Below are 26125 nucleotides of genomic sequence, written 5' to 3'. Positions count from 1 at the left end.
ATCCATGAGTCTCACCCATCATGTGCACTCTTTGGTTGGTGATTTAGTCCCTGAGCTCTGAGGTTACTGATTAGTTCATATTCTTTTTCCTCCTAGGGGGCTGCAAACCCATTCAGCGCCCTGGGTCCTTTCTCTAGCTCCTTCATTGGGGACCTTGTGCTCAGTCCAATGGATGATTGTAAGCATCCACTTCTATATTTGTCAGGCACTGGCAGAGCCTCTCAGGAGACAGGTATATCAGGCTCCTGTAAGCAAGCTCTTGTTGGCATATGCTATAGTGTCTGGTTTTGGTAGTTGTCTATGGAATGGATCCCCAGGTGAGTGAGTCTCTGAAGGGACATTCCTTCAGTCTCTGCTTCACACTTTGTCTCTGTAACTCCTTCCATGGGCATTTTGTTCCCCCTTCTATGAAGGACCAAGGTATCCTGATTTTATTTTACATTTAGAAGAGTTTTAAATCTTTGCTGATATTGACCTGAATCTTGGCATCTCATTATGATTAGCTATATAAATAATATCAATATCTGCAAAGATTTAAAACTCTTTATTTTTCAGGCACTGGTGGAACCTCTCTAGAGACAACTATAACAGGCTTTCTGTCAGTAAGCATGTGTTGGCATCCACAAAAGTATCTGCATTTGGTGATTATATATGGGATGGATCCCCAGGTGGGGAAGTCTCTGGATGGTCCTTTCTTCAGTCCTCTGCTCCACAGTTTGTCTCTCTAACTCCTTTCATGGGTATTTTGTTCCTTCTTACATATATTCTTATATAATTTATATACCAATTTTATAATCCCTATATAAGTTATGTAACTTTTTTACAAATTCTATACTATGATGACATCAACAACCTGGTCAAGAGTCAAAAGCACACATAAATTCAGGTAATTTGAAGATGATATAAAAGTGTAAAGTCACATGAGACAAATTAGTTGTATCCAGAAGTTTTGTTATTTTTGTTAGAGTATACTTCTAAATGTTGGCAAGCTTTGGTTGTTTTATTCACTTACACATTGTGTTATTCATTATCTGATACATACCCTATAAATACCTACTCAATAAATATCTAGGTAGATTGTTTCCCTGGGAAGAAGACATTCAGTAATAAAACAGTAATAACAATACAAGAGACCGTGAAGCCACCCTCAAAAAAATTTCTATAGACTCTCTTACTTGAGATATACTATACTATGAAATCGATCATTTTCTTAATCTTTAATGCTATTTTCCATGAAGAAATGGATCTGTTTTCTTGATCATTTCCAGAAATCTGTCTTATGAATATTACAATAATAAAAAAATGCACGTTGGTTTCCGTATTCTAGTAAAGCTTCACTCCTGGAGTAAGTACTATTTATAGATACTATTTAAATACTTCAATATTCTTTTTTTTTTAATTAGGTATTTCCCTCGTTTACATTTCCAATGCTATCCCAAAAGTCCCCCATACCCACCCACCAATCCCCTACCCACCCACTCCCCCTTTTTGGCCCTGTCGTTCCCCTGTATTGGGGCATATAAAGTTTGCAAGTCCAATGGGCCTCTCTTTCCAGTGATGGCCGACTAGGCCATCTTTTGATACATATGCAGCTAGAGTCAAGAGCTCCGGGGGTACTGGTTAGTTCATATTGTTGTTCCACCTATAGGGTTGCAGTTCCCTTTAGCTCCTTGGGTACTTTCTCTAGCTCCTCCATTGGGGGCCCTGTGATCCATCCAATAGATGACAGTGAGCATCCACTTCTGTATTTGCTAGGCCCTGGCGTAGTCTCACAAGAGACAGCTATATCTGGGTCCTTACAGGAAAATCTTGCTGTGTATGCAATGGTGTCAGCGTTTGGAAGCTGATTATGGGATGGATCCCTGGATATGGCAATCACTAGATGGTCCATCCTTTCGTCACAGCTCCAAATTTTGTCTCTGTATCTCCTTCCATGGGTGTTTTGTTCCCATTTCTAGGAAGGGGCAAAGTGTCCACACTTTGGTCTTCCTTCTTGAATTTCATGCGTTTAGCAAATTGTATCTTATATCTTGTGTATCCTAAGTTTCTGGGCTAATATCCACTTATCAGTGAGTACATATTGTGCGAGTTCCTTTGTGATTGGGTTACCTCACTCAGGATGATGCCCTCCAGGTCCATCCATTTGCCTAGGAATTTCATAAATTCATTCTTTTTGATAGCTGAGTAGTACTCCATTGTGTAAATGTACCACATTTTCTGTATCCATTCCTCTGTTGAGGGGCATCTGGGTTCTTTCCAGCTTCTGGCTATTATAAATAAGGCTGCTATGAACATAGTGGAGCATGTGTCCTCCTTACCGGTTGGGACATCTTCTGGATATATGCCCAGAAGAGGTATTGCGGGATCCTCCGGTAGCACTATGTCCAATTTTCTGAGGAACCACCAGACTGATTTCCAGAGTGGTTGTACAAGCTTGCAATCCCACCAGCAATGGAAGAGTGTTCCTCTTTCTCCACATCCTCGCCAGCATCTGCTATCACCTGAATTTTTGATCTTAGCCATTCTGACTGGTGTGAGGTGGAATCTCAGGGTTGTTTTGATTTGCATTTCCCTGATGATTAAGGATGTTGAACATTTTTTCAGGTGCTTCTCTGCCATTCGATATTCCTCAGGTGAGAATTCTTTGTTTAGCTCTGAGCCCCATTTTTTAATGGGGTTATTCGATTTTCTGGAGCCCACCTTCTTGAGTTCTTTATATATATATTGGATATTAGTCCCCTATCCAATTTGGGATAGGTAAAGATCCTTTCCCAATCTGTTTGTTGGTGGTCTTTTTGTCTTATTGACGGTGTCTTTTGCCTTGCAGAAGTTTTGCAATTTTATGAGGTCCCATTTATTGATTCTCGATCTTACAGCTCAAGCCATTGTTGTTCTATTCAGGAATTTTTCCCCTATACCCATATCTTCGAGGCTTTTCCCTACTTTCTCCTCTATATGTTTCAGTGTCTCTGGTTTTATGTGGAGTTCCTTAATCCACTTAGATTTGACCTTAGTACAAGGAGATAGGAATGGCTCAGTGGGTAAGAGCACCCGACTGCTCTTCCAAAGGTCCAGAGTTCAAATCCCAGCAACCACATGGTGGCTCACAAACACCCGAAATGAGATCTGACGCCCTCTTCTGGTGTGTCTGAAGGCAGCTACAGTGTACTTACATATAATAAATAAATAAATCTAAAAAAATGATTTAAAAAAATACTTCAATATTCTTGAACATTATTTCAAATACACTTTCTCGGGATGATATCATCCTTGGTCTTCCTGAGCTGCAGCAATAAGTGACTGATAATATTGAAATAATAAAGTCACCTATGTGGGTAGACCATTCAGTTTTCAAATTAACTCCAAATACATACTCCCCTCTTTATTTTATGAAAAGTCCAATTATCCACATTTGGCATGAAATACACATGGAGAATGGAATCACAATGAAGTATCAGCCAACACAGGCATGTTATCATCTTAGTGAAATGGAGGCTATTTCAAGCAAAGCATAGTTTCTATACATGTCTCCCCACATACAATTTCACCTCAGGTGTTAGCATTTTACATATCTTTTGCCAGTTTGCAAATGTTTTGTTACAGAACAGAAAGAGGAAGTACATTTCCTAGTTTCATTACTGTTTACTACTGCATACTTTACTCTCATTCACTTCATCTGGCATCTATTTTTTGACTAATAGCAGACCCCCTCTGTGTTCTTTCTTTTCCTTTTACACAGCAGCTTCCTGTAGCTAGTAATTGACTTTGAATGTACTTGGAAACAGTGACCCACAGACACCAATTGTGCTGTCTTCTGTTCTTAGACTCTCCTGGCAATTGATGTACATTCTGTGGACAGATTTATGGCTTTATTTTTTAATTTTGATCAATTTTTAAAATTATAACATTAATTTCTAATGTGTACATTCTGGATTATGATCGCATCCACCCATATCTTTTATATATTAATATTCTGGTAAGCTTTTACTGGCAACTTGACACAGCCTAGAGTCACTTAGAGAGGGGCATCAAGGAGGAGTCATTAACATCAGGGTGGCCTGTAAGAGTGTCTGTGGGGGATAACCTCGATTGCTGATTGGTGGAACAGCCTACTCTGAGTCTCATCACTCTTGAGGTAGGAGGTCCTGAACAATATAAAAGAGACAAAGGAAAGCTAATGTAGACTCATGCCTACATTCTCCCCTTGCCTTTGGGCACGGATGCCATGATTCACATAGCTGCCTTAACTACTCCACAGTAATCCACTGGGACCTGGAAGACCAATAATCAATTTTCTTGCCCGATTTGGGGAGGTTGGTGCAGTGGTCAGAGTTGTTATCATAACAGCAGAAATGGAACTGAAATAAAAATCCCCATGTAGAAAATCTTTCTGGATGCAGGGATGGCATGAGCCTGGGAAACTAAGTTCCAGTGAGCTGTGCATGCTGGTAATCTCTTCCAATATCCCTGATCCTCCAGAGAGTCCTGAGGTCTATACTGTTTGGGTTACACAGATCAGAGGCAGGTTTTCCACTCCAAAGCCTGGCTATCATAGCACTTTTCCTAGTCTTTCTCTATTTGTAGCCTTCTCCTTATCTTTCTTGATGTTCCCCCTCAATGTTCCCCTCTGAATAACAGTCTAGAGCCATTGTGAAGGATTTAAATAAGGCAGATCCTACCAGGAAGAGCTTCTCTATCAAGGAAATCCTATTTGTTTTTCCTCCCTTGTCATTTTCCACCTGAATTCACTTTTTAATTCTTGAATTACTTCTGTCTCTTACTTGAAACATTTGATAGGTAAGTATAAGTAAGAACTTGTGCTTTTCAAATTATAGTCCAAGTGACAATCTAGGCACTATTTTTAGAAATTTCATGCCAGGTCCATGGAAGACCAAAATCTATGATAATACACAAACACTGTGTTTCAGGTTTTAAAGGAATGATTATCTATGTTTTCTTCCCCTAATAGGTAGTAATACAAAGAATATGCCTGAGTAAGTATTTCTCTTCCTCAAAGAACCTGTTTTAATTCAACCAGAACTAAATTGTTAAGATTTTACTCAAAAAAAAAATCTCCAGAGACAGTATTACTAACAGCAGAGTTGCTAGAGTTTTGAGTGGGCATGAATCCCGTTATGAATTCAGATTTGAAATAATTATCTTCTTTTATTTTTTCAATTCAGTCTTATTTTTTTTAATTCAACTATGTGTGTTGCCATGATTTTTGAAGTTTGACTCATTCTGTTTACCATAACCAGTAGTACTAGAATACTCTAAAAATACTTTATTGTTTGCCTTTCTGCTTTATTGGAGATGAACTCAAGTCTTCAAGAATGCTAGGCAAGCCCATTTCCACTAGGCTACATTTGCATCCCTGTCAGAAAATTCTGATAGATGTATTTCGACTATCTTGGAAACTTCAGTTCTACCTTGTTGCTCTCATATTTTCACTTTGTCATTTTACAGCTTTGTGATCTTTCTCAAGGCCATAAGAATATTGTGTCCCTGACTTCTTGTCAGCCATACTCAGTACTGTCAAACAAAAGAAAGGACACGAAGTCCCACTTTCTGTGTAATACCTGTTCTTAGGAGATATGCATATGATAGTCAACAGGCCATTTTTTTTTTTTCTTTGTGGACAATTCAAGTATCTCCTGTTCAGCTCAAGAGGAAAAACAATCACTTTTCTTTACTAGGAAAAAAGGTGCTGAGTGGTATATATGAGAAGAATATCTTTCCTCAGATATGCTTATTGATTAAAATGTTGGCTGGGCACGGAGGTTCACACCTGGACTGCTAGTACTTGGGTGATGGAAGCAGGAGGGTCAAGGGATTAAAACAAGTCTGGAGCAACACAACAAGTCAATGAGTTAGAGCCAGGCTTGAGGTGTGTAAGACACTGTTATCAGAAAAGAACAACACAGTGTACAATTTGGGGAAACAGAAACTCAGCTTTTCTGGGCTCATCTCTGTTCTCATCCCTTCTCTTTAACTCCTCTCTCTTTACCCCTCTTTCTTTCTTGACAGTCTGGTCTACTCCTGTCTCTCCCAGGGTTGCAATATCGATTATCTATCCCCATGTGCCTGCTGTCTATTATCTGTCAGACTTCCCCAGTCAGGCTCTCATCATTTTAACAAACACCTGAAGCAGACAACCTAAGGGACATTTGATTTATCTTAACTCACAGTTTCCAAGGTTTCAATCCATCATGGTAAGAGGTGCCTAGCAGAGCAGCACATCCCATATCCCACATCAGGAAGAGAAAGGGGAGGGGGAGGGGGGGAGTGATCTATGACAAAATGAGATCAGACATAAACCCCAAGATAGCTCTCACCCCAGTGCCAACTTACTCCTGTCACCTGATTCCTTCAGCTTGACCCCATCTCCTGAAATTTCTCTACATACAGCTGCATGAGCTGAAGCCCAAGGCTTGCCACACACAACTCTGAAAAAAATTCATATAAACCATATTACCATTTCCCTCTTTGCTTCCATTTTTATCTTTCCCATTCTGTTCCTTCTTTCTTATCCTCTTTTTCTGATCTTTCCCCTTCCCTCATGCACTTATTCTTACCATTCCTTGTCTTTTTCTCTTTCTCCTAGCCATCATTTACCTATGATGTATTTATCATATTTCATCTATCTATAATCTATTATCTCCTACCTACTACCTTTTGTTCATCTGTTGGTCCTCTATATCATTTATATTATCAATCTTAGTAACATTTATCACCTATAATCTATCCATCACCTATATACCTATTTATACATCTATCTATACATCTGTTTATGTATCATTTTTCTATCATCTATTTATCATCTATATATCATCTATCTATCTATCTATCTATCTATCTATCTATCTATCTATCTATCTACCTCTATCTATCAACTGTGTATTATCCATGCTATCCCCATATAGAACATATAACACATGATACAATTCTGTTGTACTCATCCTTAGGGAGTATTCAAGTCTTGATAACTGTGACAACTAACTTCCATAATTAAGTGTTGGCATACTCTCAGCCTGACATCCTAACTGGCCTCATAGTCAGACATAAGCACTGAGAACAGAAAGGCTATCTATACCCGATGGTACAACTGCAATTATTTTCATGTGCTCACAGCACTCTTTTGGCAATTTAGAAAACATTTTTAAAATTTTTTTGATGATGCAGACAGTGAACCTCAATCTGAAAAAAAAAAGTGTCTACAATGTGAATTGTGAATTGTCAGCATAGGGGGTTAGGGACCCAAAGAATACCCAAGAAGTTCTAAGGATCCAGAGTGCCTAGCAGGAACTACATGGAAAGATACTATAAAATCATTTAACCATGTTTGTAAGTAGTGGGAGGATCACCAGAGAAATCAAGGAAATGAGGAAAAAATAATATTTTGGGAACAAAATGAGCCACTCTAATGTAAGAAATAGCATGTTCCTGATACGTGAGGTAGAAAGTCTATTGCACCTGCCATTTCCGCTTTCTTTAGTGTGCCAAGGGTCAGTGTGCCCTTAGACTCAGAAGGCCTGTCTTTTATAGACAAGGCTATATCGGCAGTCTTTGTGTAAACGTTTAACTTTATTTGAAGGATTGCCTTTGTTTATATAATTCATGTTCATATGATTTTTATTTGAACCATAATAATACATAATTGTTAAGTGTAGATTTAATTTCATATATTTTATAATATATGATGATTAAATTGCAATTAATTATCATTTCTCTTCTTAAACATTTATTATATTTTTGTGCTGGGAAGCTTTGGGTCTCTATCTCTTGGTCCTTTATAAATGTATAATAAAGTGCTGTGGCTTTGGTAGAGGTGCTGTCATCCCAGTCTCGCAGGACGCTAGAATGTAGAAAGTACTTTTCCATCAGCCTCACTTTTTCTAGCCTCTAATGATCACTGGTTGACTTTTTGTTCTATTAAGTCAATTCTTCATGTCTACTTCAGTGAGAACAAACCTCATGCTTTTCAGTAACTGTAACTTTCCACTTTGATCAGCATCTCAAATGTCAATTCTGTATTGTCCTGTTCAGTATTTTTCTTGTGCTATTTCATCCTTTGTGTTTGTTTTTTTTTTGTGTGTGTGTGTTTAAAATGTGCCAAAATCATATGTATCCCATGTTTAAAAATGAAATGAAAAATACATGCCCTCTAATTTACAAATAAGGGCTTATTTTATTTTGCTTCTTAGTTTATTTTTTCAAGATAGAATTTTTTATACCTAAATTTAGCTTCCAACTCTCTTTGTAGATTAATTTGCCCCTGGGGTCCTGGTTCTCCTACTTTCTCAGTTGAATTGCTTGAATTACAAGCCTCTGTCTCCATGTCTAGTGATGGATATGTTTTAGGGGGTGACTCAGTCAATATATTTGGTAATAAAGACCTAATAACTAGCTAGGTTTATAATTTAGTACAGTGGGCTTTATCTGTCTTCATTTCCTGGATACCCACTACACAGAGGAAAGGGTGCTCATCATGTGTGACCTCAAGGCACTAGAACAGTTACAGAACAGTGCTGAGGAGCAGCATATGCCAGTCCTAAGAGAAAAAGTATTGAAATACAGTGAGTTTAACTCACTACTAACAATATTATAAAGGGATATTAATATGGGTTCTTGTTCCTTCAAAATGAATGACTTTAAATATGATGAGATACAGGACCTTCAAAAATTCAAAATGATCTTAAAATATGCCTGCCACATGCCATCAAAGGTATCAAATTTTATAGACCTTTTGTCTTGTAGCAACCACACTGCTTGTCAAGCTACACTAAGCCTAGAAGGGAAGAAATAGAGTGAATGACAACCGAAAACATTGCTTAGTGAATCTCTTGTTGTAAGTCCTAAAATAATGTCTTTATGTTTATATTATCCACCCAAAAATACTTGTGTCCTCCGTGTTAACAATGCCAATGAGAGGTACCCAGAAGTGAAAGAACTTGTGTAGAATCACAGTCAGGTTTCTATATGACTTAATTATGTCTGAAGCACATCATTGGTAACTGAGGAAATATTTTTTTTCCATTTTTTATTAGGTATTTCGCTCATTTACATTTGCAATGCTATACCAAAAGTCCCCCATAGCTGCCCAACCCCTCTCCCCTACCCACCCACTCCCCTTTTATGGCCCTGGCGTTCCCCTGTACTGGGGCATATAAAGTTTGCGTGTCCAATGGGCCTCTCTTTCCAGTGATGGCCGACTAGGCCATCTTTTGATGCATATGCAGCTAGAGTCAAGAGCTCCGGGGTACTGGTTAGTTCATAATGTTGTTCCACCTATAGGGTTGCAGATCCCTTTAGCTTCTTTGGTACTTTCTCTAGCTCCTTCATTGGGGGCCATGTGATCCATCCAATAGCCGACTGTGAGCATCCACTTCTATGTTTGCTAGGCCCAGGCATACTCTGACAAGAGACAGCTATATCAGGGTCCTTTCAGCATAATCTTGCTAGTGTATGCAATGGTGTCAGCATTTGGAAGCAGATTATGGGATGGATCCCCGGATATGCTAGTGTCTACATGGTCCATCCTTTTATCTCAGCTCCAAACTTTGTCTCTGTAACTCCTTCCAAGGGTGTTTTGTTCCCACTTCTAAGGAGGGGCATAGTGTTCACACTTCAGTCTTCATTTTTCTTGAGTTTCATGTGTTTAGGAAATTGTATCTTATATCTTGGGTATCTTAGGTTTTGGGCTAATATCCACTTATCAGTGAGTGCATATTGTGTGAGTTCCTTTGTGAATGTGGTAACTGAGGAAATATTATGCAAGGTGTAGGGAGCTAATGACGTTTTGAGTGAATGTGTATTGTTGAGATGGACACAGCCTTGTCAACTACCCCAGTGTCAAACCCAGTCCTTCCCAGGAATGGCTCAGAGATTCGCAAAGCCTTTCCCTCATCTAAGAATGGGTGATGATTAAGAACTTTGACCTTTAACTAAAACCATTGTATGCAGAAACTATCACAACTTTTTCCTACTGGATGATTGATTACCTTGTCTTCTCTGCTTTCGTTCTGTATATAAAAAACACACTGAGATTCTGGGTTGCCATCAGTGTAGCTCCATTACAGAAGACAGCTCATCCAATTCAGTTCTTCTAGACCTTTGTCTGTTGTTTCTTTACACATGTGTTGTTGCCACATTTGGATCATTCCTTAAAGCTATACAGGCCACACCCCAAGAGTGACATCAAAAGGATGAAGAAATGAGCAACTAGGGCTGGAGGCATGGTTCTGCAAGGAAAGTCACTTGTCACCAAACCAACCTGACAACCTGACATTGGATTTCAAGCCTCAGCAACCACATGGTAAAAGGAGAGAACTAACTCCCTCAAGTTAGTTCTCTTCTTATTGGTTCCTCTGGGCTTCTTATTGGTTCCATTGCACAGGCACACATACACTGACATGTGCAATATACATACACAAATGCATGCATACATGTTAACATGTGACTTTTACAAAGAAGTGAAGAACTGATGTCAAATATAGTAATGCATGCCTGTAAACCCAGACCTCAGGAGGATAAGAAAGGAAGGTGCTAAAGTCAATGCCCACTTGTCTATTCAGTGAGATAGAAAATTTCTGCATTAGTCAGATCCTAAAATAAAATTTTCAAAGCAGAATCTCACTCAGAGTGTTTGTATACAACCTCAAATTAACATAAAAGTCATTTGATGGGAAAGTCTTTTTAAAAACGATACTTATAAATTAAATGTTTTTGTATACTTTAGTTACCCTCTCTCGGTCATGATTCCATGTACCCTCTAAGAATCACCTTTAAATCTTAAACAAAGCCATATATTACAAAAAGTTCACTAAATGTTACATGCTAATGCATGGGTGTCAAACGTTTAACCTTGTAAATTTCTTAAGCTTTAAAGTTAGAATATTTAGTATAGCAAATACATTTGAATATTATTAAGGCTTCAGATTTGTTAGTCATGTCATCAATTGTCTGATTGGCTACTTTTTCAATTTCAAGAACAATCTGAGAAAATGAAAGGTAACCCTAATAAATCTAACATGCTCAGAACTGTTTTATCCCAGATTCATGAAGGAGAATATCAATTGATAACATTGCAAACGTTCTTCTGTATATCGAAGGAGTCAGAACAATAAATTTCTTGTTATATAGTAAACGACTTTTAAACTTGGAATTCTCTTGTTTTTCATTTTGCATAGTTTCGTACAGAAAACTCACCCTCCTCCAATAAGCCTTTTGTATAAAAGAATACTCTTCTATGTAATGGAAACTTGTTGTTTCTATAGTCCTAATATACATCCTTAAACTTTGACTTGGTTTCTTTTCATACAATTTAAATGTGGTGTAAAACACATTAAACACGGCTTGATAAGCATTGGGATTTCTAAAATACTAGTCCAAGAAAATTCGAGGTTTATGCTCTTTATACGAGGATTTCATTTGCATCTTGATGGTGGTATATTAATCAGTAAGGTCAATACATATTTTATAAGATTTAATTGGTAGCATCTTCTAGTCATTAGTTTAATATTTAATAATTCCTTGATACACTTTGTTTTCTCCCCAACTGTGGTGACTTTCACATATCACCTTTAATATGTGTGTTTCCCAAAATCTTTTTAATAATAAATCTTTATAATTTAATGCTAGAACATCAGAGGAGCTGATGTTGTGACATTTTGAAAATTTCCATGCTATTTTAATGATGTTATAAGAGTCAGCAAGCAACACGGATGTTTGAAAATGTCAAAGAGACTCCCTCCCCCCATGAATCCTCATCACAGAGCTGTTGCCCTATCTTCCCTTGTTTTCATTTTTAAAGATAGATGGATTTTATTAAAACACACAATTTAATAAGTTTGAATTCTAAGCTGCAGCTCTAAGCTGAGCTTAATAATTTTTAAATTAATGCAGTTACATGAATTTGAAAACATTAATCTCTCTATATATACTATACATATATAATACATATGTACATAATACATTCATGTATATTAACATGTGATATTTAAAAGAAATGAAAAATTGAAGTCAAATATAATAACATATACTATGTATATAATATATATGCTCTAAATATATACTATGTAGAGTATATATGTAATACATATGTAATATATGTATATGTATATATATATATATGTAATATATATATATATTGCATACAATACTGCTTTCACTTTGTCATCAAATATTCCTGAACATGTTAACTTTAACATCAATAAAATACCTGTCCACTACTTCTATTTATGAAAATGTCATATATGCTTACACTCTGTTACAAGTAAATTGTGCCTTTATGAGTGTAATATTTTATATTCTCTATATAGCTTCAATTTTTAAGTATTTGTTGTAAAGGTAAGTGTTTTTAATTGAGTGAATGTTTATATGTCTATTTTTTAACTTGAGAATTTAAAAAGATTTATTTTTTTTTCTGTGGGAATTTTACTCCATAAAATCACAAAGACTAAACAACTAGGAATGAGAGAAAAAGTATCATATCACTAAGAAGAAATGGCTGCTGTAGTTGACAACATTTGTCACTTTGGTGATTCTTGTGTCAGAACAATAAATTCACAAGTAATATAGAATAATATTTGCATTGTCTTGTGTGACTTTTCCTAGGGTGCCATAAAAAATAGCACTGACACTGGCCCATAGAAATGATTCTGAATATAACCTCAAAATACTACATCTGGTTGAAAAGACTCAATAATGTTCTATAAATTTATGCTGCTTAATTGAAGTACAGAAGTATTACATCTGGCTAAAATTTGAGTAGGATACTCTGATTTTGAGAAAAAGAACATTTCCATTTAACTACTTGAATGAATAATATAAAACCTGCTATTGATTACCTGTTCAACATATCTCAATAAATGCATGTCTTCTCTTTGTGTCTTTTAGCTTCTCCGTCAATTAAGCTCTTGGTGGATGATCCTATAGTTGTAAATCCTGGAGAGGCCATAACGTTAGTATGTGTTACAACTGGAGGAGAGCCTACACCCTCTCTTACCTGGGTCAGGTCCTTCGGGACTCTGCCTGAAAAGATTGTTTTGAATGGAGGGACATTGACCATACCTGCCATCACCTCTGATGACGCTGGTACTTACAGCTGCATTGCCAATAATAATGTGGGAAACCCTGCAAAAAAGTCCACCAACATCATTGTGAGAGGTGAGTTTGTCTGCAAAGAAAGTAAATACTGTCACTTTTAATTTAAAAATATTTCCTCAAATATTGACTTATATGTCAAATATTGAAAAATATTTATGAATAATCATAATAACTAATCAGAACTAGAATCTAAAAGTCTTAAGTCCTGATATTTTATCGGATGAAGGAAATTTTATAGAATACTTACAATAATGTATTATTGACTTGCTCTTAAAATATGTTATCAGTAAAATATAATTACTAAAGTGTTACATAAAACAAAATATACTGAGAACATATGTTAGCTTAGAGCTAATAAATTTATCATTTATGATTTGTCAATATTTATAGAACCCCATTTATAAGAAGACTACATATTTATTTATATGTCCTCTTACTTAAAAGATTCTACTTATACATACATTAAATATAAAATATTTTGATGATTACATAATGTCATTTGAAAGGCATAAAAGATGAATATAAAAATTTCGAAATATTCTCAAGTGCTTTTTCACTGAGGTCATTGGGGAATATATAATTCATACCCAGAAGACTTCATATTCAATGGAGTAAGCTTTCAGGAGGACTCATTGATGGAAATACTTGGAAAAATCAGAAAAAGAAAGGCAAAGTCCATTTTAGGGTCTGGAATAAAATATAAGCCCCTAAATTAGCAGTGACAGGGATGCAGAGGATTGGCTATCAGCTAGTGCGTTGATATGGTATGTAGCCCTGTTGGGAAAAGAAAATAAGATTTAAGAAAGAAGTCAAATACTTATGCTCTGTGTCATAGAAACCTAATAGGGTACTGGATAGGGATGGGCCTAGATGGTGCTGATTTTCAGGTAAACAGAAGCACCCACAGGACCAAGAAGACCCTGTGCACATATACATGTAAGCAATGCGTAATTGAGTTCACTGACATTATGTTGGTCATTTTGTGTATTATTGTAGTGATTTTAGTGAGCCCAGCTCTCTGACATTGAACAATCCATTAGAAATATACTCCTTGACAAGATTATATTATTTAAAAGCAACATAGATTACTATAATGTAAACCAAATGCTATGGCCCATACCCTTAGCTACAGAATTGTTGGCCGTTGGTGTAGTCAATAACTGTGAGATGTATTAAAACCATCTCTTTTTGCATCATGATACAATAAAGTAGTACTAATTAAACTACCATAATGTTCCTTCATGGGATTAAAAAGGCTAGGAACATGCTTTGAGCATTAACCCTGCCAACGTGCTTATGTTATCAAGGATATGAGAAATAGTCTGTAAAATCTCCCTATACAGTGAACACCTTTTTATTTTATTTCACCAAAGAAACAAGCTCACTTGAGAAAAAGCAGTAAGTTCAATATAATTTGCAGAGCAGAGCCATTTGTAACACTGACTCTAAGGACAGGCAAGAATATCTGTGTTTCTCAGGCATGCTCCTGAAAGAAGGCAATGCACAGCAATGTACCCATCTGTGCATATGGTTAATGGCATATGCCCATGTGCCCTTCTCAGTATTGGGTGGGACCTCATCTGGCTTAAACCTGTGCAGTCCCTATGAATGCTGCCACAGTCTCCGAGAATTCTTATAAAAAGTACCCCTGCTGTATCTTCATGATGCCATTTCCTTGGCCCTACACCTTCTGCTTCCTTTTCCACATCGATCGCCGAGTCTTGAGCAAAATGCTTTGATGACGACATCAGATACAGAATTGAGTGTGTCAACACCTTTCACTGTCTACACTTTGTCCAGTGCAGGTCTCTATGTTAATTCCTTTTTCCTACAGGAAGAAGCTTCTATGGGGAGGATTGAACAAACCATAGGTATAACAATATTTCCTTAGGAGTCATTTTCATTGCTATGTTCCTTCAGCGGAATATAGTATTAGGTTTTCCCCTACAGTCATAATCTGTCTAGTCTCAGGTTCTTGGCCACTGTAGCAGTGTTGATGTCAGATATAGGTCCCATCTCATGGAGTGGATGTGAAATCCACTCAGTAAGTGCTTCACTGCTCCTAGAACATTTGTGCCACGATTGCCCTAGCATTTCACACAAAATTAGGAACATGACTTTTTCTTAAAAATACAAATTTTTAAAGTAAAGTGCAAGTGTGATATATATATATATATATATATATATATATATACATATATATGTGTGTGTATATATATACTGTTTTCTGTATGCAATATTTCATTTCTTAAATACAGCAAGCTCAAAATGAATAAGAATTTCATGGTTTACAATCTCAGTAGAAAAGTTACATCTAAGACAGAAAAACGACTTCTCATGTGATTCTTAAACAGTTTACAGTGATTGAGACACATGTTCCTAAGTCAAGAAAGAACTAGTCCCCTGATACATGTGGAAAAAGTTATGTTGGTTCCTAATCTCTTCCTGAATGGCTCAGTGCTTCCACAATCCTACTAGATAATGTGTTGTTTCCATGTGAAGTTTTCTATTGTGTTTCACTAGGTTTAGAAATGCTCAGACTTCTGTCACAAGCCGCTATTGAGGAAGCATGGATAACATCATGGCCAAGAAATGCTCAGCATATTGAAGGAATATTTAATGTGCTGCAATGACTTCAAATCACAAATGTATATGTGATCGAAAATAGCATAAAACTCTAGATGTGTTTCCTTTGACCCTTCCAATTCAGGATCATTTGGGGCCGGAAACTTGTATTACTAACATGCAAGTCTCAATGGGATAACACTATCCTTTGAGTATTATGCAAATGAGATTTCTTCTAATGTTGTTTCTTTAAACAACCATGGTGTATCAGCAGACCTCTCTAAAACATAGTTATAAAGGATCCAATATGTTAAGCAAAGAACCATTATTTCAAAGCTTTGCATGGTCTCATAGAGAATAGAGAGATCCTCCACAGGACTGAGGTAAGTTACATACATGTCTTTTAGCCATTTTGAGTTTTGCAAAAGCCTGCATCTCAGTACTCCCCATTGTTATACCTGTAATTAAATCTATTCTTTGATCTTCTGCTTTTAATCATATATTCAATCTAAGAACTAAAGAATGAGGTGACTTCCACTTTTTTTGGTAAATGAATAAAGCACTTTTCATGGAATTTTCTATATTCTATTTTTGGTTAAAGTGAATCAGGAGCATTCTATTATTAAGATTTATGAAAATAATAAATGATTAGGAAATTAAAAATGATCTTATGTTCTTGAATTACCTATAAAGTCTACCCCTGCCTCTACTTTCCAAAGATTATTTGACCCTATTCTTCCACATAGGATGAAGCTGCCATTGTCCTTGGTTGGTTAAGTTAGTCTTGACAATGATATTTCTTTAATTCTAGTTCTTCTTATATACACTTTCCCAAAAAATCTGTTAAGGTAGCATATGCTTATCCATATCTGTTATTTAAGGCAAAAAAGAAAGAGAATAACTTAGGACTATGACTTTAAGTGCATTTTTTAATTCTCAAAAGGTTCATTGTGATTTAAGGATCAGTTACTGGCTTTGTACTTTTGGGTGTTGGTGAAACCTTTTAGAATGGGGCACGTTAGGATGTCCTTAGATAGTTTTTCATTCTCATGACATTATTCTTAGATAAACCCTTTGATAGTACTCATCAGGTTGTTCTTATAAAGGGAACATGTAAATCAACTTCATAGCTGTGATACAATGCCTGAGTAATGAGAGTTTAAAGGTGAAAAGGATTGGTTCTAACAGTCTGTTTAAGAGGGTCTATGGAGACTTGGCTCTGCTTCATGTGGGCCTCTGGTTAGACAGGGCATCACGGCAGGGGACATGTATGGAGGTATGTTAGCATACTTCATGTTGGAGGGAGCACAGGTAGTAAAATAATAGAACTGGAAATAAATCAAAGCCTTTAAGGACATAATCCCAAGGACCCAGTTCTGTTAGCAACTTCTCATCTAGTTTTCCATCTCATTCTAATAGCTCATGAAAATACGATCCCATCAATGGGTTAAATCATTGAGAGGTTCAGAGTCTTCATAATCTAGTCACTTTGTCAAAGCAGCTAAGCATCTATAAAGGACATGACATTCAGAGGAAATTGCCAATATAAATCAAGACTAAGAAGGTAGCAAATGCTGCAGATGCCCTTTGATGGACAATGTGTCAAATAAATTGCAGACATGCCTTACTGTCACTATTGTGTTCATGGTACTCTGTAAATTATATGCTTCAAAGCATCAGGCTCCCTGGATGCCTTAACTCCATTTATGTTTCTACATTGTCTCCGTTGTTTTCATCTTTTATCAAATCCTTTTCCAAGACCTCTCTCAAATGGTTATGTAAGCATTTTTCGCTTCAGTTTCAAAATTGTTATAACATATTTTTTGGTCATGATTTATTATGCTGACAGATTAAATAATTACAATATTGAGTTACAATTCAACTTTTCTGAAGAAACGTCAATATGTATTCAGTGGGGCCTGAATTTATACTTTCCTAGATGCACAGAAATATAGTGTAATCTCACAGAATATAAGAAACTCTGTTCGAAAAAGTACTAATATACCTAATTGTAGTTTATATATATGAAGAGCTATGCTTCAAATACTTTATTTTAATTTTAAGCATTTATTATGAAATTATTAAGATGCATTGGCATAGCAAACATTTCAAAATGTTCCTTTTTATATGTACTAGGGATGGGGGCAGCAGAAGGGGAATATTTGTCATTGTAAACTTCCGTGACTTAACCTACTAGCAATTTAGAATTTATCAGTCCTAAGTAATAACAGCCACTAGTATCAGTTAAGTACCTGCTATGCACCAGATGCCATATACACACTAAAGGCATTAACATTTTAATGTATGTCATAAGAGCTGTCAATGTGATTCTTAGTGTTCTTCCAAAGGACTTGAGTTCAAGTTCTACCATATAGATGGAGTGCTTCAAAACCAACTGTAAACCCAGCTCCAAAGGATCTGGTATCTTGTTCTGGCCTCCACAGACATCCATGCGTGCATGTGTATCTCTCTCTCTCTCTCTCTCTCTCTCTCACACACACACACACACACACACACACACACACACACACACACACGCACACTAGACACACACATACACAACTCTCTTTGAGAAAAATGTATAATGTGGAAGTATGACTATTTTAAGGAAATAAAATTTAGGAGAGATATATTAAGCAATTTCTCAAATCAAGCTTCATTTCAGCAATAAAGTCAAGACTCAGAAATCAGGCTGTAAAAATTCTGTCATAACAAAGGTATCTTTCAAAATTTAGCCAGAATTCTACCAATAGCTTACTTTTTCTAAAATGTTTGAACTGAAAAAAATTGAGCTACTATGCTCCTGTTCCCCCTCTCCCTCTCCTTCTCCCTCTTCCTCTCTCTCTCCCCTCTTCCATTTAGTTACACCCCTGGCACCTCAAGGTCTTTTCCTGACTCCCTATCTTCAGAAAAAGTAACCCTTAGAAGCAAAATAGCAACAAGTTCTGGTTGGAGGCATCGTTCCTTTATACTTGCTGAAACAGCTTTCTACAGGAATATTCCCACAATATCTCATTTGGCATATATAGCTTTTTTAAATTGGAACAAGCTTTGGTTTTTCCTTTTGTTTGTTTTGTTGCTGTTTGTTCTGGGTATTCATTGTGGTTGTTCGTGTTCTTTCTTCAGTGATCACACACATATGCTTATTGAATTTCCAATGCTAACATGATGCACAGTTTATTACTCTCTGAACAAGAATACAATTTGAAGGACATGCAGAGGTACAATGATATTTGCTGGCTATCTTTCAACTTATTGTAAAAAAAATTTTTTTTTAATTTCTTGTAATTGAATCAATGGGATTGTTAGAGAAAGATACAAAACTATTTGTAAAATTAAAACATTGAATATAAGCACAAAGTGAAATGAACTATAATTTATCAATTGTTCAGTAATTCTGAAAGGGCTGTCTATTCAAGCTCTTGATTAAAAAGTTAGCCCTTATTAGCTGGAAATTTCCATAAAGAATTGATCAGATTTTATGCCCACTGTAGTTTTTTTTTTCATTTCTTTTATTCTTAATTTTTTAAAGCACCACAGTCTTTGGAAGCCCTAAAACTGTAAAATGATTTTGAAACAATGGATTCTTTGAAAACATAATTTAGCATCATTATCCTTTTATTTGGAAGGTTCATTTTCCCAAAACCGAGAGACTCAGCAAACTTAGTTTGTGTGAATTAAAGAGACAATGAGCAGGAAGGTAAGATACCTGTATTATTCCATATGCCTTTTCTTAAATTAGCTTGTACATCCTGATTAAATAATAATCCTTTGCTTAGTTTTCTATAGAGCTAGGCGATTGTCCTGTACAAACTCTAATACACATCACTGCAACTCTGCATAGCTGTCACCCACCTCTTGGATCACTCTTATTTTTGCACTGTTTCTGGACTTCCTTATTCTGTTTTGCTTATTAGAGACTTACTCTTGCAAAAGCATGAGGGTACATACATATATATATATATATATATATATATATATATTTAAGAAAACTTAAGTTTAAACTAGAGTTCTTTTCTGTTTAGGACAGGATGGGGAACTTCCTTAGCAGAAGGGGCACTCAAGCTGTGCTATGGCAAAAAAGAGTTCTTGAAAATTCAGGAAGTATTTCATTTGTGGCTGAGGGGTAAAATCAATTAGCTTTTAAAGTAACTCCATTTTCTTTTTATGAAGTATTAAAAACTGCCTCCAGACCTGCAGGCCTGTAAAGACAAATTCAACATTTAAAGTTCACCTTTCATGCTAGAATCTTTTCAGCATCCTTGCAATTAATACATTTACTCCTGTGAATGTAAAGAATCACTCACGTTTATTCTTCTGAAATTCTGAATGTCACAAGGACTTTTAAAGGACTCAATTAATTAAAAATTTGCTAAGCATGTTATGTGTTTATATCTTACCCTTTTTGTTATATCTATTCCCAAAAGTAGTGATCATTCTAAATGCTTCAAGAAAATCAAATATTGGCAAGTTATTCTCTGACTGCCACAAGTACCAATACACATACAAACACTCTCTCTACCTCTTCATCTTCCTCTCCTTCTCCCCCTCCCTTTCTCCCTCCCTCCCTCCCTCTTCCTCCCTTCTTCTTTCCCTCCCTCCTTTCCTCTCTCTCTCTCTCGCTCTCTCTCTCTCTTTCTCTCTCTCTCACACACACACACACACAAACACACACACATGCCACTTTCATGCACACATGAACACATGAAAACAAGAATATTATTTTTAATGGACTGTCATTTATTCAATATAGAATATTTTTAAGATTGTTTTTTTAATTATTTTAATTTTTATTTCTTAAATCAACTTATTTTTTACACTCCATAATTTATTCCCCCCACATCCACCCTCTGACTGTTCTGCATCCCATACCTCCTCACCAACCTTCCATCTCTACATGGATGCCCCCACCCCCACCCCACCTAGCCTCTAAACTCCCTAAGGGCTCTAGTCTCTTGAGAGTTAGGTTCATGATCTTTGAATGAACACAGACCCAGAAGTCCTCTACTGTATATGAGTTGGGGGCCTCATATCATCTGGTATATACCGTCTGTTTGGTGTTCCAGTGTTTAAGAGATCTTGGGGATCCAGATTAATTGAGACTGCTGGTCATCCTGCGGGATCACCCTTCTCCTCAGCTTCTTTCAGCCTTCCCTAATTAAACAACAAGAATCAGCAGCTTCTGTCTACTGGTTAGGTGCAAATATCTGCATCTGACACTTTCATCTGCTTGTTGGGTCTTCCAGAGTTCAGTCATGTTAGGTCTCTTTTTGTGAGAGCTCCATAGTCTCAGTTAAAGTGTCAGGCCTTGGGACTTCCCCTTGAGCTGGATCCCACTTTGGGCCTGTGGCTGGACATTCTTTTCCTCAGGCTTCTCTCCATTTCCATCCCTGTAATTCTTTCAGACAGGAACAATTATGGATCAGAGATGTGACTGTGGGATGGCAACCTCATCCCTCAATTGATATCCTGTCTTCCTGCTGGAAGTGGGCTCTATAAGTTCCCTCTCATTACTGTTGGGCATTTCACCTAAGGTCCCTCCCTTTGAGTCCTGAGTCTCTTTCCTCCCAGGTCTCTGGTGCACTCTGGAGCATCCTCCAACCTCCTATTTCCTGAGGTTGCCTCTTTCCATTCTTTCTGCTGATCCATAGGGCTTCAGTCCTTTTCCTTCACCCAATACCAGATCAGGTTCCCCTCTGAGTGAGGTAACTCAGATCCAAAAGGACATGCATGGTATGTATTCACTAGTAAGTAGATATTAGCCACACACACAAAAGTACAGAATACACAAGATACAGTCTACAGAACTCAAAAAGTTCAACAAGATGAAGTGTCCAAGTGAGGATCCCTCAGTCTCACTTGGGAGAGAGAAGAAAGCAATCACAAGTGGGGAGGGAGGGGCCTGGATGGGAAAATAGAGGGGAGAGGGAGGAATATTATGGTTTTTCCTTCAAAAATCATTCTTTATTTTTTATTTTATGTATGCTAAGCAGCTAGTATATTTTTATTCTCTCTGTCTACTTGAGATTAATAATCCAGGGTGGTTTGACAATTCATTCATTATCATTCATAGTCTCCTTTTTTGTCTTCCTAATTCCTTGTCCATTCCTTTCTTCCCCTCCTTTTATTCTCTTCATTCTCTATCTCAAAAGTTTTACTCTGTAGTCTCAGCTGACTTGTAGCTGTCTATGTAGCCATGTAGACCAAGCTGGGCCAGGATCACAAAGCTCTCCCTGCTTTTGTATCCAGCACGGATGTCTGCAGTATCAAGCTTACAGTGATAGCTCTTGATACCCATTGCTCTTTCACCCAGGGCATCATTCTTCAGCGTTTCCTCTTTGTTCTGGATTATTTTCTAAAGGCTTTGCTTGGCACCCAAGGCTCTAACTGAATTATTGAAACAAGAAAACAACTTGTAAGTAAAGTGTCTGCAATAAGTGAGCTTCCAGAGTGACTTTTAAGAAATATAAAGAAAACTGTTTTCAGCTAAAAGTAGCAAAGATCTTCAAAAATAGAGAAACTTCATTGAATATTTTTAAATAATATTAAAATTCATATACAATTATAAGCCAAGAAAAGAAACAAAGTGAATACCATGGGTTGCTTCATTTTTATTCTCCCGTAAGTCTGTCACACTAAATTGTCATGGTAAAAACAATTTTTCATTATTAATCCTTTGAGAATCTCAAAAATGTACGATGGCCATATTCACCATTCAACTCCTCCCAGATCTACATCCCGCTCCCCTACTTACTGGACTATCTTTTCTCTCATTTTTGTTCTTGTTCACTTTAAACCCATTGGTTACAGTTTGTGCTTCATTATTCTCCTGGGGAATATGGCCATCTTCAAGATCATAGTTAACCTACCACGGTCTGCACAATTCATGAAAGCTGACTATCCCACTCCCAGCAGGTCCCAGTCACCAGGAATCTGTCAGCTAGAAGTGGGACTCCATGCCTACCTCCCTACTGCACACTGGCATTCTATCTGGCTTGAGACTGAATGCTCTGCTGTGTCTGGAAAACACTGTTTCTTTGTATTCATTCTCTCTCTCTCTCTCTCTCTCTCTCTCTCTCTCTCTTTCTCTCTCTCTCTCTCACTCTCGCTCTTATTTTTTGTCCTCTCTTCCACAACGATGTCTGAGACTTGGGAGGGAGGAGTGTAATATACATGTCCCATTTAGGACTGAGCATAATGCAATTACTCATTCTCTGTCCAGTGACTAGCTATGTGACTCTGTGTTAACTTCTATCTATTCCAAAAGGAACTTCTATAATGATCATATAAAGATATATTCATCAATATATCTTTATATAAGTATAGGACATTAGTTAGTAGCTTAATACTGGGATAATGGAGCAGAATAATTTTTCAGCATCAATGATGTGACAGAATATGAAAATATTAAGTACACAGTGCATTTTCATTTTAAAGGTGCAAACAGTAGCAAAATTTTATGATATAATTAGTAATCAACAATACATAAACAATAATTGGCAAATGACACAATCATCAAACAATGAAAATTTAAATTTAGTAATAAATTTATATTCCTCCTATAATTCAGCATGTCTTAATTTGAGGTATTGTATGCACTGAAACAAGTATGATAATTAATATGTATTACCTCAGTGATAATTTAGGAGCTATGCATAGTTACTAGCTAATATGTTGTATAATTTTATATATAATTCAATCATTTCATTTAAGAGACTTGTCATTTCCAAAAATAAAGTCAGTATATACTCCATTTCTAACTAAACTATCTCACGATTTTTCGGGTTCTTTATTATTAATTTATATTTTTTAAAGCACATCATGTCCAAATTCTCCTCCTAGTTTTTTTACACTAGCATGAAGATATAAATAAAGGATTAGTTTGAATATTACATGAATGTGAAAAACAATACTATTTTGTAACAGTTTTTCTGTGACAGTATTTGAAATGTTACTTGAATAGAACACTTTCATTTTTATGACTTTGGTTTCAAAAGTTGTCCTAAGCCTGTATTGAATCATGCACCAACTAAGGCCATATGGTATTAAAAAAAAAACAAAAATGAGGTCTGCATATAAATTTGAAGGATAAAACCATTTATAATGGAGAAAGTTTTTGTGAGCCTTAAAAGAGAACCAAAAACTAACCTTGTTTCAGAGAACTTTTAAAACACTTTTCAAGATGAAGACATGGTGAACAATGTAACATGCCGGAAAGAGTTTAGATGAATAAATTTCCAAATCCAGAAGGTAAGGCCAAAATGTTCCTCTGAGAGAGAGGTGAATCTGAAGGCAAACTTCAGCAGATTGTGTGACTGACAGTAACCTAAGAAACACTGAACTTTTGAGAAAACTGATATAAGAAAAAATTTAAGTAATATGTAGGAATGTAGGAAAGATTTCTTTTAAGATAGTAGAGACTAGGGAACTGGTAAAAACTTGATTTAATCAAACAATGAAAAGTAGAATAAAATTAATATTCTATTATTTAAGGATATTCACCTCCCCTTCCCAAAACTTCTAGGTCCATTTTCCTATACACACAACTTCAAGTTTTCTTGTTTTTTAAACTGTATTATTATTAATGTTATTATTATTAATCCATCAAGTCCAATTTTATTGCCCAACTAATGATGTGTGGGTCGCTCTCTGTAGTATGTTCCACCTTCCTAGGGTCACGTTAGTAAAGGAAATTAGAAGCTCATTCTCCCCCTCCCAGCAGCTACCAAATGCCAATCCCTCCTAGCTCGGGGAAGCTAGGGGTAGGATTGTGTGTTCAACTTCCTCCCTGTGTGTTAAAGATTTGTCTTTTTCTAAGTTGCAAAAGTCTTGCACTTCCTGTCACAATCAATATGAGTGTATACATAAACTTTCCTGTTATATCTGGAAAGCAGTTTGCTGGAAATCATACTCCACTTCTAGTTCTTAAATTCTGAAATCCTCCTGGAAGATGGCACAGAAATAAATCCAATCAGAAATTGATTGGTTTGCCCCCATAACATTCATGCTTCTGTTTCAACAATGAGAATAGCTTGTCAGATCTGTCATTATCGTAGTTCTCAGGATTCACATATGGATGAGATTGCTTGCCAAATCCAACCTGGCTCTGACACTCTAACTGGGGCCAGTGAGAAAATGAAGAAAGGACAGTGGCACTAAATAAATGCTAGAAGTAAATATAAAAGTTGGGGTCAGATGGTCTATACATGCTCTGATAGACTCACACCTATAACTTCATCAACCCAGAACCTCATCTTGTTATTCTTTACAACACATGAGGAGGAGTTAGATAGATGCAGTAAGAGGTTTCTATAGGGTACCAGTCTCATAGGCAAACATCCAAGAGGAGGAAGCTGAAGTTGCTACTTTGTTTATACACTGTAGTTAATCATTTTCAAGCACTTGTGCTTGGACTGAGAAAGGCTCCAGTTTTATATGGATCCTATTGTTTGGCCCTTGTCGTAGCTAACTCATATAGACAATATAGACTGACTCAGAGCCTCATTTGCTCCCTACAGTTGAGGATTACTGTGAAATCCAATAACAGTACCTTCTAACACTATTAAAGTTACACAGTAGGGACAAAGTTCTATGTAAATTAGAACAAATTGTAGCAAAACTCAGTAAGCCTTGGGCAAAATAAATAATAAATAATATAAAGATGAATGAATGAGCATATCAAGCTTTCCTTCATAAAATGCATTTTTAAATTAACCATCAAAATATTAACATTTTCTTGTTGAAGTTAAACTCTTCCAAATCTCTTGTGTACAGAATTTAAATGGTCTCTGTTCTCCAACACTGGGGGACAAACATCTTTTTAAACAGAAAATATTAACTTTAAACATGAAAACAATTTGGGTTTATTTTTGCTGCTCTTGTCTAAGATATTCAAGGTTTGGTTTAGAATTACTTTTTCGTTCCCTATCTGGAAGGACAAAGATGCTGCCCTGCTGAGACTTTCATTATATAATTGATACTGTCAGTTTAATGGAATTAAAAACCCCAAAAACCTTCATCTTTTTTTCATTCCCTCACAGTGTTTGATTGAAATCTAGGTGAATTGCAAATAGAAATCAGGCGAAAACAATAATTGACCCAAATAACATAGAACATTTGACAATTTATCTTTTGTCAATATGGCCTAAAATTACTTATTATTGGAATTGTTACAAATTTTTAATAAATGCATTTTAGATAGGAAAACTACATTAAAAGGGATATTTTGCCTGTCCTTGTCACTAAGATTTATTACCATATTTTATATATATATATATATATATATATATATATATATATATATATATATATATATATAATATTTTCTTGCCTGCATTTAATCTTTATTATGTAGAAGGCAGAAATACTTGACAGCCCTTGAGCTATTATTTTATCAAAAAGTAACATTTGAGGGATGGGCCCAAAGTATGTATGTATGTATGTATGTATGTAT

The 26125-nt window shown here is 36.2% G+C and overlaps 1 protein-coding gene and 1 long non-coding RNA gene across 7 annotated transcripts in view; both read left to right on the top strand.

Annotated features, from left to right (window-relative positions):
• Mdga2 (MAM domain containing glycosylphosphatidylinositol anchor 2) overlaps positions 1-26125 on the top strand; it is a 763131-nt gene that overhangs the window by 520125 nt on the left and 216881 nt on the right. For all 6 annotated transcript variants that reach the window (XR_872713.2, XM_006516013.3, NM_207010.2 and 3 more), the window contains exon 6: positions 12898-13167. Coding sequence is in view for 5 of the 6 variants with exons in the window: in XM_006516013.3 (XP_006516076.1) it covers positions 12898-13167 (270 nt within the window). In the remaining variant the exon portion in view is untranslated. The remainder of the gene's footprint in view (positions 1-12897; positions 13168-26125) is intronic.
• On the top strand, positions 15321-24041 carry Gm51968. Its single transcript, XR_003950175.1, has 2 exons — positions 15321-18893; positions 19302-24041. It is a non-coding gene; the product is annotated as a predicted gene, 51968 (long non-coding RNA).

Source organism: Mus musculus, chromosome 12, assembly GCF_000001635.26.
Source record: "Mus musculus strain C57BL/6J chromosome 12, GRCm38.p6 C57BL/6J".
NCBI lineage: Eukaryota > Metazoa > Chordata > Mammalia > Rodentia > Muridae > Mus > Mus musculus.
This window is presented reverse-complemented; position numbering and strand designations above follow the sequence as displayed.